Source organism: Sipha flava, unplaced genomic scaffold, assembly GCF_003268045.1.
Source record: "Sipha flava isolate LNK unplaced genomic scaffold, YSA_version1 50_pilon_pilon, whole genome shotgun sequence".
Lineage (NCBI taxonomy): Eukaryota > Metazoa > Arthropoda > Insecta > Hemiptera > Aphididae > Sipha > Sipha flava.
The window spans coordinates 1092642-1107635 of NW_020273428.1; the positions used below are offsets into that span (position 1 = coordinate 1092642).

Here is a 14994-nt window from a genome sequence, read left to right on the forward strand (position 1 = left end):
CCATTCACAATCTCGTATAATATAGACTTACTATATTCGGTCATTTGTGGCGAATACTCACGATCGTTTGTCATTTTTAATATAAAGTATATTACCTACAAATTAAAAGGAAACCACACAAACGAGGACTCCAAACACTTTCATACTACATAATATAAATTACGTTTAACGATTTCATCGATAACGATATTTGAACAATGGTATCGAAGGTGTTTCGATATAATAAAACACGTTTTTAATTTAAATGTACACATTTGCCTTGATTTGCTAATTATGTTTATTTTTTTAACGAATACGTTTCACAAATTAATTGATTACAGATACACAGAGATAACAGAATTTCAAATTATTTGAATAACACTTATTGCTTGAATGGGCGATTGCTCTTTAATTAAATAGATTTTCTTATCAAAATAAATATTGTAAATAATTTTTTTTTTTTTTTTTTTATTGATGAAGCCACAACTACAATGGTTATTGGCTTTTTAATCTAAAGTTATATTTACATGTTAAAGGGAGGTACAACTGAATACATAAAGAGTTATATTAAATTAAATTGTACATTTTTGTTAATTTTAAAAATTTAAAAATTTTGTAAACATTTTCTGGGTCTGGACTTAGTGCTTGCTGGAGGTTGTCGGATATTTCTAGACTGTCCTTGATGTCTCTGTATTTTAGGCAGTTGCAAATTACGTGTTTGACTGTGAGAGTTACTTCACAGGTAGGGCATAGAGCAGGAACCGTTCTGTTCATGAGGTGTCCGTGGGTCAACCATGTGTGGCCAATTCTTAATCTGTTGAGGATTACTTCTTGCCTACGAGGTAAAGATGTAACTGGCCATGGATATATTGACGGTGTTATCTCATTAAGTTTGGTGTGCATTGTTTGCCATATCTGTTGCCATTGATTTGTTATAAATTTGTTAATTATGTTTTTGCTGTCTTGTAGGGTATGGATATTAATTTGATGTGCATCAGGAGAGGTAATGGCTTGTTTGGCGTATGTGTCTGCTAATTCATTTCCTTGGATTCCAACATGGCTTGGGATCCAAATCATAGTGATTGATTGAGATTGGAGTTCTAAAGACGATATTTGATTTTGGATCTTTCTGCTAATGTCGTTAGGTTGAAGATAGTTTTGAATGTTGGTTAAGGTGCTTAGAGAGTCACTGAGTATGATGGATTTAGTTATTTTATTTTGTTCAATGATATCGAGTGAGTGAGAAATTGTAATGGCTTCAGCAGAAAAAATTGTACATGAGTTAGGAATCTTGATCATTATTTTACTCTCTTTGTATATCACAGAGGCTCCTACTCCTTCGTCCGTTTTCGACCCATCTGTGAAAAAAATTGTGTATTCTTTGTAGTCTTCGAGCAATGATTGTAGTTCACTGTTATACGTTTTTGGTAGAGTTTTGCTTTTGGGTAGGTCTGATATTGAAAGATTTACATCTATGTTTAAGATCCATGGGGGGACTATTAGGTTTTCGTGTTTAATGACTCCGGATGGGTCGATGGATATATGTAGAAGTTCGTCTTTGATGATTCGGTGTGTCTTGATATTATTTTGGATTAGCCTTATATAAAAGAGCATAGTATTTTTTTTTCTTATTAGGTGTATTGGAGGGGTATTGGTGATGTTATATAAGCTGGAGGTGGGACTGGATCTGAATGCTCCAGAAACTAACCTTAATCCGGAATTGTGTATCGTTTCAATGATTTTGAGATGTGATAGTTTGGCATTTATGAAGAGGAAGGAACCGTATTCAAGCTTGGATAGTATGAGGGATTTGTAGATCTGTTTGAGGGAAAGTGAGTTAGCTCCCCATGAGGTATGTGCAAGTGCCTTGAGGGTGTTAATTCTTATAGCGGACATTGTTACAATTCCTATATCAATATAACGTGTATCCAAGACTAACAACCTTAGATGTTGTAGCTTATCTTTCTTTTTAATAATAGAAAAAGAAACATAAAAGTAACCAATAACTTGTAGTGAAAATGTGATATATCATAAAAATTGTTCTGAAAAATATTTATTAGTTTAAATAAAATATATAAAATGTATTGAATACATTATCATTAGATTCTTTTTTCATTTTTAAATCTATTCAATATATTTATTATCATACAATAAATAACTGTGGGTGGAAATGGAGTATTTTAACGTAATATGGGTCTCAAGACATTTTAAATAAAAGATCAAGCCACAATCACTCAGAATATTGTGAATTAGAAATATCTACACACTATAATAGTTACCCGAAGAAAAGGACATGCATTTAAGAGGATAAGCGTTCTTCAACACTGTATATGTGGTGTATGTATGTTTTTAGAGTGGCCATAAAAACCAGTACTGTAGTAAAGGCAGAAACAATGAAAACTAAATTGAAATTTTCGAAAGAGATTTAGATTTAAAATAAAAAACCTATAGTGTATTAGGAATATAGGTATATTACCTAATACATTTTTGAAATTATTTTAATACAACTTTAGTTATAGTAAGAAAAATACTGATAGAGCTTTTTTTAACAATTTGGCACTTGGTTTCCATAACTTATTTTCCACGCATTCAGAAAATATAATCTTTTAGCTTTTAAGACTCATTAAGATTTAGACGATTACAAACGCACGTAATTCAAATAATACATTTTTGTATGTTATTGATATTAATTAATTTATAATAGAACATAATAAATAATCAGTCATAATAGTGATTTTTTTTACTTAAATATATTTATAATATTTGATAATTACATTACTGCAAATATAAAAAAAAAAATTTTATACTTAACAAAATTATAAAATTTTAATCATGATATTTGTTCGTGTACATGTTAAATAATTGCTTATTTGATACCAAATTAGCTTAAAAATTAAGAGAAAAAATAAAATAATTCATCATACATTTTTGTGTAATCTTATGATTATATTTGAATAACTCTTGCTAGATTAAATCAATGTTTATAAAAAAAGGTCTGATTAATTAAGTCTTTTGTAAATAATCTTACAAAAATGACTTCGAAATCATTTAAGATTTTTATGAAACATTTTTATCTTACTATTCCATAAATTTTATAATAATTATAACCTAATAATAATGGGGGACCGCTAACATTTCTGAAAATTAGTTGAGATACTTCGTCTCAATCCTCTGCGTCCTCCCTCAAATCTAGTATTGTATATCAAGCAATTATAAAAATTATATTTTTCTATAACAACTATGTATTAACATGTTTTCAAAAACCAAAAGAAAATTTAATTTCACTCTATAATTTTTAATTTAATTTCATATTTAATAATTTTTATTGTTTTTAAATAGGAAGTTATCTTTTTAATGTAATTACCTATTTTTTTTTTTAAATTTTTGGTTTAAAGTTTATTCCTTTACAGTGTTAAGAAATATTTTTGGTAAACGGTAATACTTAAAATATTATAGAATTATTGAGTTTTACTTATTACGTAATGTCCACAATTTTAACCCCCCCGTCCTAATAATTACTTTGGATCCGTGTCTGTGGTCAAATTAATAATCAACAATTATTATTCTTAATTAAATATACATTTTAGTCATTGCGCGCCGCATTTCTAGGGATTATCATTAATAAAACGTTTCTCTAGCACACACATGATAAAATCGGGTTTTATCGTGTTGGGGTGTTGTACAAAATTTTACAAAAAATGTACAAGATACCATCAAGGTTTGGTATTAAGAATCAAAAGTTACAGTGCTGGTGAAACGGACCTGATCGACCACGATTCAAAGAGTATGCGATTTACACCTGTCCTCGCGTCCCTCGTTAAATATCGCATTACTTTACTGGTACCGGATCCAGGCCAATTTAGAGGTCAAATGCCTATAGTGGCTGTGGCGTGCCGAAAGGGTTTTGAATACGCCTATAAATCATGGACCATGTTGAAATTTGGTACCACTAATCTTATACAGGTGTTAATACGTATATTAAATGCCTTGTATCGTATTGAAATATGCATTTATATTTTTATTTATATTGTAAAAATCGCAAAATATACATATCTAAAAAAATGAATCCAAAACGTATGACATTTTAAAGCATTTTAAAAGCGGTATTTTTATGAAAGACATGGGATGGGTCTTAAAATATGTTGTTCATAAACGTCCACTGCCTAAAGGACTAGAAGACCAGGTGGAGCAAATCGAGAGACGCTGAGGAAGGATAACCACATGAGGAAGGAAATTGTTTATCACGCCTAGAGGCAAGGGTATGATAAGTTGTAAAGCCTTGAGGGCGTGAATCGAGAAACACTGAAAATCGTTGTACTTAAAATGCATTGATTTTATTTTTATTGAACCTTACTGATAGGAAAAAAAAAAATCGAAAATTTCGAAGTTTGCCACGTATGCCGACGAAATGCCATGTTATTGTATGAATATAAGTATAAACTGTCTGATAAATTGTCTCACCTTGCGTGATGCTGCCGATCAGGGTGAATGGCACGCACACAACGATGACCAGCAAGTCGGCTACGGCCAGGTTGACGATGAATATGTTGGTGGGTGACGACTGCATCCTCACGTTCTTGTACACCACCAGCACCACGGACGTGTTGCCCACGAAACCCACCAGGAACACGGCCGAGTACGCGATGCAAAACAGCACGGTCACCTCGGCTGAATATTTCATCTGGTACTCCTGCCATGGCCAGCCATCCAGCCCGTACTCCCACAACACGTTGCTCCGGTTGTCGCCACCCGTGTCCCTGCGTACGCAAACGCGGTATTTTTTAAATTTTTTAATTTTTTTTTCTTTCTTCAAACGCCTAGCACGTTTGGACAAAGGCAACATAAACCGGATAACCAAACATTAATCTAACCGTTATCGTTTTAGTCGTCTCGACGAATGTTAATGCTATTGATAGTACGCCATTATACATCAGCAGGACCTTTAGACGATATCATTGTCTTTGACTGTATAAATGTTATAAAATTAATTATAATTTTTCATTTTTAGTTAAAAAAAAAAAAAAATAATAATAATCATCATTAAAACTAAATATCCACCAATCATATCAAGTTTGAAGTAGTGTCACTGGGCACTCTCTTCTATCATGACATCAAGCCTTGTACAAATAAAAAACCATCAAAATTACCTATTGTATATATTTACTGCAGATTGTATATTTTATCTTTTCTAATAAAAAAAAAAAAAATAATTTTGTCACGTATTAATTTGAAAATTTTGGTGCGAACGGTAGTTTTAATAAATACACGTGTTTGCAAAGAATACTGATCAATGTACACATGTTATTTGAAAAAAAAAAAGGATAACTTTGTTAAATACATTTTTGTTTTGTAGTTGTTTTTGAAGAAGTTAGGGAAGTTGGAGATGGTGTCGTTGGAGAAGTTACTTTTTGTCAGTTTTCAAATTACTTGTATACCACGTGTAATGACATTAATCTTTGAGAAAGCAATACGTTTGCTATCGACTCGTTACTTTTTTTAAAGAAAATGTTCCAAATTTGAATGAATACTTTCATTGAAATAGTCGATGTGTCTTGATTCGATTTAAAAATATAAAACTATTCTCAAAATATAAAGAAGAGAAAGAATACTCATTGATAACCAATTTTATTAATTTTACTAAGATTTAATTTAATTACAAATTAATGCATTTTTAAACTTAAAAAATAAATATATAAAAATTATTGTTATTACAATTATAAGAATTGCATAAACATATTTTAAGGTTAAAATCAGAATGTCCGAATGTACAATAAAAATATAACATTATTTGTTATAAAGTTTTCACAATAAAAAAAGAAGAATTCTATACATTTTAAACTATTTGTTATTAATTTTAGACCGCGATGCTCTTAGAAAGTACTCGCGAAGCCCAGTTTAAGAACCGCTGTTTCAAACAATAAAGAACATTATTTCATTACGTGTATTATTAAAGTTTTGGATTAACAAATGCATAAATTCAATACACAGACCGTTGCTATATGTACCATACGTAACTTACATCGTGGTGTAGTGAATATATATATGTGTGTACAAATTTAAAAAGAAATAAGTGGCTTACTCTAGGGTATTGAAAACTTTTTTCGATTACTATAATTCATATCACATAAACAAATATTAACTTGTTTGTGATTTGATTTTTTTCTTATCTCAAGAATTTTAAAAACTATCCGCGTGAAACGTAATGAGTCCATTGATTAACAATTTATAAACAAGTAGATAATAATATTACTTATGGAGATCTTAAGCTCTGAGTCGGTTAGATTGTATATGTTCTTACTCCAGTTTTAACTTTTTAAAGTATAAAGTTTTTATCGAGTCAATGGTTTAAGAAAGTAAACAATAAAATGGTATTAAAATTTAATTTAAGAACACAAAGTACTTACTCACGTATATCGATTCTCACTGAATTTCAATTATTTATTTATTTATTTTTTTATTTGACCTTTACAGTGATAAATTAGGTTACTATTTTAGTAGAACAAAATTGTATTTGATGGGAAATATGTTATCTCGCGCAATTAAAAAAAAAAATAAATAAATAAATAAAAAGAAGCTTATATCGAATAAATCAGGTGTCTTATAAATAACAACGTTCCGTAGTTATTTATACGTTTTCAATATAAAACTACGTTTATATACTTTGCAAAAGTATAGACGATGAAGTGTATAAAACAAAACAAGTGACAGGATTTATTTTACCCGAAACTAGTATACTAAGTTGACTAAACTATTTTTTTTTATAAGTTAACTTTTTAAGACAAAATCCATACATTTTTAAATATGTACATATAATAGATAATACATATTGAAAACTTAGTGATGCAAGTTAAAAAAATATTGCCCATGGTAGATTATAATATTATATTATGCTAAAATAGTGATAAAAATAATGAAATATTTACTACAATACAATCTTGAGAGTATAATTTCATTGTACCTACTCATATTTTTATATTATAAAATAGCAAATGGATAATATAAAAATAAGTTTCGAAATAATGGTGCCAATACAAAAATATTTTATACCAAAGTTAGACGTGAAATATATCTGAAAATCTGTGTTACCCTGACCTAGATTTTCATATGAGAAAACGTGTCAAGATTTAAACGATAAGCAATTTATCTTAGTTCACCGTAGATATTTGTGAATTATTTTATGTGGACCGGACAAACACTTTTTAGTTAAAATAAAAGATCAAACAAAATTAGTTTCTAGATGGAACTTGAAATGGTTTATATTTTAAATTTAAATGAAATTATACGTTCAATACAATAAACATTAACCCTTGATGATACATTTTATTAACAGATTCGTAAAGTTGAAACGTAATGTTTGACTATCGATTTCACAGTAAAAATAATATAATTTGTTATCCGTATTAATAAAATATGTTATGCGTATTAAATGTTCGACATTTTAAATCTTCGTGGATAATTTTTTTTTATTTAATTTGTTACAATTTTTCAATAATATATAGAAAATATAGAAGACAGAATCAGAATTTTTAAAGTTACCGATAAGTAAAAGAATAATTTGAGTCTAGTATGAAAAAAAAAGGCTAACGCTTAAGTGTTTCGAAAAGTTTGTGACCCGGAAACAATTTCAGGATATTTTAAGCAAACGGTCGTTAAATGGTAATTAGTCCTAGAGAGAATTTAATAATTTGTCTCAATTAAGAGGTAATTTGTAAATGTTTTTCATTTTTCATTATCTCAAGCTTGAAAAATTCAAAACAATTGATTTTAATGCAAAGAACGATTAAGGGGAAAATAATGAAGAAAATAAATGTATTATATTGTTATAATCTTTTTGTTATTCTATTTGTGATTTTAATGGTTAAATTTAAATATATATGTGGTTTATCACCTCTTGAACTGTTTAATACATGACGTGTTCTTTCTAAAACATGGATTAGTTCATTGATTTTATAAAATTAAACAATGCATAGGTACAGTGCCGCAACTACACCAAATTTGGTCCATGTGTAAATAAAATTAATGCCTCCCCCTCCGCATCCGGACTCTACAGAGAAACCGTACCTTTAATTCAGTAGTTCTCAAACTTTTTTTGTTCGTGGAGTCCTTTTGTTCTCAAAAAAATGTACGGAGCCTCGAAAATCAGGAATTCATATTCGAGACAATAATTATCAATATTTCATATTGAGAAAAACACAGTTCAAATTTTAATTTTTTTTTTTATAAAAGTTTGGATTTTGTTTTTTTGTGTGAAAATTGAGGTAATTTTACGTTGTATTGATAAATTGACTTAATTTAATTTTGTGAAAATGCTAGCCAAGGAATGAAGTCAAAATAACCAAATTTTATCAGAAGTTTTAATTGTAAATGGGTGTTACTAAAATGTAAACTTTGTTGCGCGATTCAGGTAATCATACCAGTGTTTTTTCCTCAATAGTTAAAAAATATAATAATATTTAAATTTAATTAATTAAGATATGCCCACGGAGCCTATAGACTTCTCTCATGGAGCCCTAAGACTTAGTGGAGCACAGTTTGAGAACCACTGCTTTAATCAATTGTAACCAAAGTATTTTGAATTTTGATTATACAGGCTGCAAAAAAATTTTAATAATGTATGATAATGTGTACAAAACCAGATAAATCAATTATTGTCCAATCTCCATTAATTATTATTTCAAAATGGTTTTATTTTCTTGCTTTCTATATATTATTTAAATATTATCATTGGGCTCTATTATAGGTTGGGGCCCATGTGTCTGACACACAAAACACACCCGGCTATTGCGGCACTGAATAGTTAGCATAAAGAATTTTAAGCAAACGTTTTTCAGAATGAATAATAGTGATGTATAATAATAATATATTTAATAATAAATTAATAAGTAAATTAATAATAATAATAATGAATAATTATTATCTCTTGGTTTAATCAAATGCTATTTAATTTTAAAAAAATCACATTTTAATATTTCATTATTAACAGGGATTATATACAATATTAAATAATTTCGAATGGTTTTAAATAACCACGATACGAAAAATATTAAAATATTTTTTTGAAGTATGAAATACGTCCATTTTTCAAATAGCACGTGGTTAGACAATTTTTTTTAATATTGTTTAGTTAGGTTCTAAATAATTTGAAAAATGTGTATGTTGTATATAGTGAGTATATTTATCTAATATTTGTTACTGGAAACCCTTATAATCGACCCCTAAGGTGGTTATAGTACAATATCACAGAAAGTTATGAAAAAAATCCATTTCGTTAAATCACTTTCAGTAACTAAAGATTGCTATATTTTGGTTTACAAAAATTACTTTCATCAATAAATGATAATCTATTTCGACTCATTGCTATAAGTGCTGATCTGCTAAATAAATAAGTATTTCATTGATAAAATACAAAATGGGTCACTGGTTATTACAATTATTTAAATATGATCGAGTAACAATACGAACTGAATTCGAATACATTGCTCTTAGTAGGTCCTATATTAGTTATTTCTAAAAGCATAAAATTCTTTAATATTATTACTATGAAGCCAACGATGTTTTTCAACAGAATTTATTTGATTTAAAATGTAGATCTCTTTACTTGATGGATTTAATATGAGGTGGAAATTATAGTAATAAATAAAAAAAAATCACCTGCAAGTGAGTACATTATTTTCGACGATTTGCAGGAGTAAATTAATTGAATCATTCCGTAATCATATTACTCACTAAGACTGCTTTGTACAATCATCATAGTCTTTGAAGTGAATTTTGAAGGAGTATTGACAGTGTCTTTATTAACCATTAGTTATTAGAAACACCTACTATTGAACTCTCGCTTCACATAAGAACGCACATACACATATCCACAAATAAACATGAACGTATATTAAATGTATCAATATTTATTTAGAAAAATGTATGATTCATCGAAATATGTACCTACTTTAAACATGTATTAAAATGTTGATTAATAAATATTGACTAAAGCCTTACAAATATGCAGTGTTGGGACTTATCTAGATAAATTATCTAGATAGATTTTTTGTCATCTTTTATCTTATCTAGATAAATAACGTTAAGTTATCTAATTACTTATCTAAGATTCTAAGATAAAATTTTTATTTATCTAGATAATTGTCTGTATTCTTGCCAAGATTAGAGTTATTTTTATTCTTGTACGGAGACGAATCCAACAAATCAGAGATCATCAAAATTGGTCCAGTGGTTCTTGAATTATAAATTCTGTAAATAACATAACTTTTTTTTATACATATAGATTTTGTACTCGTAATCATAATTCATGTATTATTAAGAAGTAATTATTATTTCTTGGTATGAAATTTTGTTTCTATTTTCATGTGAGGAAAATATTTATAGTATTTTTAAACTTAATTTCTTATTTTTCCATGGAAGTTCCAAATATAGTATGTATTTTATTTTAGTATACACATATCACTCATACGCTGAATAGTCATTATTTCACCCTTGAAACCCGTAAACTACTTATAAAATAATGAAAATCATCAAATTAATATAATATGGAAAACAATATTATTAACTTAAAATAATTTTTTATGTATTCTGTATTCATCCTGATACGTACAGGGTAATTTTCATTTTTTTTTTTTTTTTTGTGTAGCATTTTAGCGATTAACTATCATTAAATATTGTACATTATATATAAATACTGCTTAATGGTACACTACATTACTACAATAAACATTACCCACCTAGTTACCTATTGATAATAATGATTATAATTGAGCCTTTATAGATATTATTACAAATATGAAATATTGAACAAAAAATAACATTTTTTGAAAATTTCTTTTTTTTTATCTAGATAAAAATGAAATTATCATTTATCTTTATCTAGATGAATATAGACATATTATTTTTCATTTTTATCTAGATAAATTTTGAATTATCTGTTCTCAACACTGCAAATATGACTGTTAAACTCAATATATTTTATAAGAATTTGAGAATGATTACCATTAAAGATCACAGTCAGGGAATAGTTATACTTTTTACTATAAACTAGTTTTTTATTCTACGCATAATATCTTTAATTCGCTTCGCTAAAGAAAAAATATTAGCATCATTGTAAGCATGTAATGGGTAAAAAAAATAGTTTATTATTGAAACCTATAATAAAAAATAAAATAAATTTTGAGTTTCTGACAGAAAAAAAAAACTATAATTAATAATTATATTATTACAGTTTGAGTATAAATCACGCTCCATCTACTTGAGACGATTTTAATAATATAAGAAGATATTCATAACGATAACAAAGTGATGGTGCAGTAAAATTATTATTGAATTCCAATAGTAAAAAGAAATACAGTAGTCAGAGTGGCTTTTATAGTGACTTTTAAATAAATACATTTGTATAATCATTCTAAATATTTCAGTTTCCATAACTTTTCTTTTTGATAAAAATATTCAATGTAAATTTTCATGATCGCATACTTAAAAATGTAATTATTATGTTTAACTACCGAGAACAATGCTTTAACTATAAAGAATAGACATTTAAATATTTAAAACAATTTTCTTTTTAACGCTTTGCAAGATTTTTATTGAAATAATTCACAAATAAAATAAAATATTTAAAAGTTAAGAAAAAAACGTAACAAAGAATTATAAAAAATATTTTCCACAGACTATTTAATGCGATTGTTTTTTTAATTGCATTACAATATTTACTACAAAATTAAATTGATTTATTTTTAATAATCTGTCTTACTAAATGAACGCAAATATATGTATAATATAATTATTATTAAACAGCAAAAAAAAAAAAAAAAAAAATAATAAGAGATCGTTGGCTTAAGAATTTATAATAAAGTTATTATTAAAAAATTAATTTGAATTTCAAATGATTCTTAAAAGTTCAAAGGTATATCCAATCTTTTTTCTGGAGCGAAAAAAAAATTTAAATATTTTATTTTTACACGACTAAATAAGTAGTGCATATACATTTTTTTTAAATGAAAATAATGTGTCTTTTTAAATTTTATTGAAAAGTTGACATATTAAAAAAAAAATTAATTGGAGAAGCAAACAGTCATGTTTAAAGTTGTCCAGTATTGTATTTGTATATGCATTATCAACATACTAAAGTGTTCTTGTTGTCAAAGAGTCACAGGGTGATGTATAAGCTACTCAAGTTTTAATAAAAATACCAAGGCTTTGCACCCGAATAATTTTTTCGGGTTTCGGGTGTTCAAACACCACAATAAAACATTTAAACAAACGTTTGGGTGTTAATAACCGTTATTATTGGGGTTAATTTTGGTTAATACGAGTTTTAAGTAGTCAAGGAAAAATATTATTTTTTATTGGTGGAGGTTGGTGAGGAGGCTGAGCCCTCCCTTTACTAATGAAATATTTATATTTTTTGCTACTTACCTATGTAATAAAATATCAATTTCTTATACAACTGTGTAACAGTTTATTAGATCAGACAATCGTTATGTTATTTTCAAGCAATAGTGTAACTACGATTTATTTTCGGGGAAGAGGGAGTTATTTTAAATGTGTATGAAGCTTATAAATTGTAATATCTATAAAATTAAAAATAATAACACTATGTCCTACTCCTAGTTAGTGCGGGCATATCGCATGCGACAAAAAATAATCTATTTTGTATTCTGTGTTTGTGTTTGTGGCATAGGCGGAAATCGGAGGGCAGAGCTCGAGGGGACTTAGCCCCCTCAGAAATATTAAGTACAAGTCTTAGCCCTCCTAGCTCTAAAAATTGTTAAGTGACTAAAAATACAAGAATTATTATAACTTTAAAATTCATTATTAATAACCAAATTAAAAAAAAATATTCTATGAAAAAAATTAAACCAAATTCGTAAGATTTTACAAACTTCTAGACATGACTTGGAATGATTGCAATTAATGTAATATCAATAATATGTAATAATATCAGTATAGGTTGTTTAATTTAATTAATTAATAATTTCTGTTTAGAATACCTACTCCAAAAATGTATAAGATAAGGCACTTAATTGTTTTTTTTGTTTAAATTGTCGATTAAAAATGTCAAATTGTCAAACTTTGAAAAAATTGCCTTGTTGAAATAAATAATTGCGCACAGTGGTATACATAGGTGTAATAAGCAAATAATTTCCAGCCCCCCCACAAATTTCACCAAATTTTCCCTTATGGTTTGTGGTACGTGCACACACTAAGAACGCACTAGCTAAGACATAGCGTAATACAAAAATAATAATAATTTGTACTTATGAATGTTACGATGAAATTATTACACCAACAAAAATTGACAATTCACGCCATAGACATGTGTACTACACTCCATACACTGAACAAATACGAATAACGCGAACAATAATTTAGGTAATCGTACGCGAGACATAAATTCTATTTCAGACTTACAGTATTGCAATAAATAACGACTCAATGATTCGTAGAAGACCTATTACCTATTAAATTATAATAATACGACGTATCCGCTTGGGATAATTTTAAAAATAGTATCCCAATTGTTTACATTTGAACATTCAACATACCATACAATTCATGCATACATGTCAATATGATATATTGCTATTGTCTTTATTTAAATAAATTTAGATTAATTAACAATTTTGTATATTATTTGTGAAATTATTCCTGTAAATAATAATTTTACTATTAAACAAGTAATGACAGAATTGAAATAACTAAAAAAAAAAAATACATACAAAATTATATCTCACATAAAGATTTTAAAATTAAAAACTATTCAGGTTTCGGGTTAAAATCAATATTTTATTCGGGTTTTGGTTAATTCGGGTGTTTAAAAAAAAAAAAATCATTCGTGTTATATGGGTTTTGGGTGTTTGATTTTTTAAGGGTTTTTAGAGGTGTTACGGGTTCGGGTTAATTCGGGTGCAAAGCTCTGAAAAATACCCAGTTTGAAAATGTAACAAACAATTCTATTAAGACTACTAAAATAATAGCCTGTGCCAAATGTGATAATTTGGCAACCTTTTGGAATAGACGTGGAATTTTTAATTAATCACCTGGTCAAATTTAAAATATTATTAAAAAAAAAACCCGAAATTTCAAATTATATTAATATGATATAAGTAATTTTTATTATTTTAGTGGCTGAAAACCAATGTGCAAATAATATTTGCAATCTTATTTGATACAGTTATTGCCTATTATATTTAGTTTATGTAATAAATATGCATCACGCTTAAAAAATAAAAGTTAGTTATTTTATCAGAAAATAAAAAATAAATTTCTCATGTTGTTAACACGATTACAGTAATAATAAAGAATTATTAAATATACAGATTATTTTTTTAAATATTATTTTATATTAAAAATTATATCAATAAACTTAAGATGAAAAAAAAGTTTTTGTTTAGACTTTTTGATGCACAAGTATTATTATCGGTTACGATTTACAAAATTATCATCAGGTATAATAACCACATCATTTTTATTAATATGATTCGTAATATTTTATTATTTTTAATAAATTAAATATATTAAATTATATTTTATTTTAATTATTACGTTCTACTGTAACGTTTTAGTTAAAGTAAAATCATAAGTATATGACTTATAATAAATAATATATTTATATTTACTAAATATATAATAAATACTAAATTTAGTATTGAGTGCAGAGAATGTAAGTTTCATATCATGACTCATAACGGCAAGTATACACTTATAATTATAAAAACTTAGACACTAATTATTATAAACATCAAAAAGCTTATTTTGTCGTTGTAAATCTAATAAAATGAGTAATACTAGACGAAAACAATTTATAATCGTCAAAAAAAACTTTTATATATTTTGAAAGATAAATAATCCCATGCAATATAGGGGATTAAAAATAGCCATTTTTCCACACAGCACGTACATATTTAAATATTACATCCATTATTTGTCGACTGTCTAATCACAAACCATAAATCAATCAATATCAATAACGTTGTACTGTATTCGTAATTCTCTTCCTCTCTACTCACGGTA

At 27.1% G+C, this 14994-nt stretch overlaps 1 protein-coding gene across 3 annotated transcripts in view; it reads right to left on the reverse strand.

The window, feature by feature from the left end:
- The window catches only part of LOC112690521 (neuropeptide SIFamide receptor-like), a 43304-nt gene that overhangs the window by 17926 nt on the left and 10384 nt on the right, over positions 1-14994 (reverse strand). The window contains exons 1-2 of one of the 3 annotated variants that reach the window (XM_025564548.1): positions 4851-4943; positions 4441-4736 (exon numbers count right to left, since the gene is read on the reverse strand). In XM_025564548.1, the coding sequence (XP_025420333.1) occupies positions 4441-4660 (220 nt within the window). In that variant the 5' untranslated portion in view covers positions 4661-4736; positions 4851-4943. Of the gene's footprint in view, positions 1-448; positions 1338-4440; positions 4737-4850; positions 4944-14994 lie in introns of those variants that run through there. The other 2 variants (XM_025564549.1, XM_025564547.1) reach the window with 2 other exon arrangements.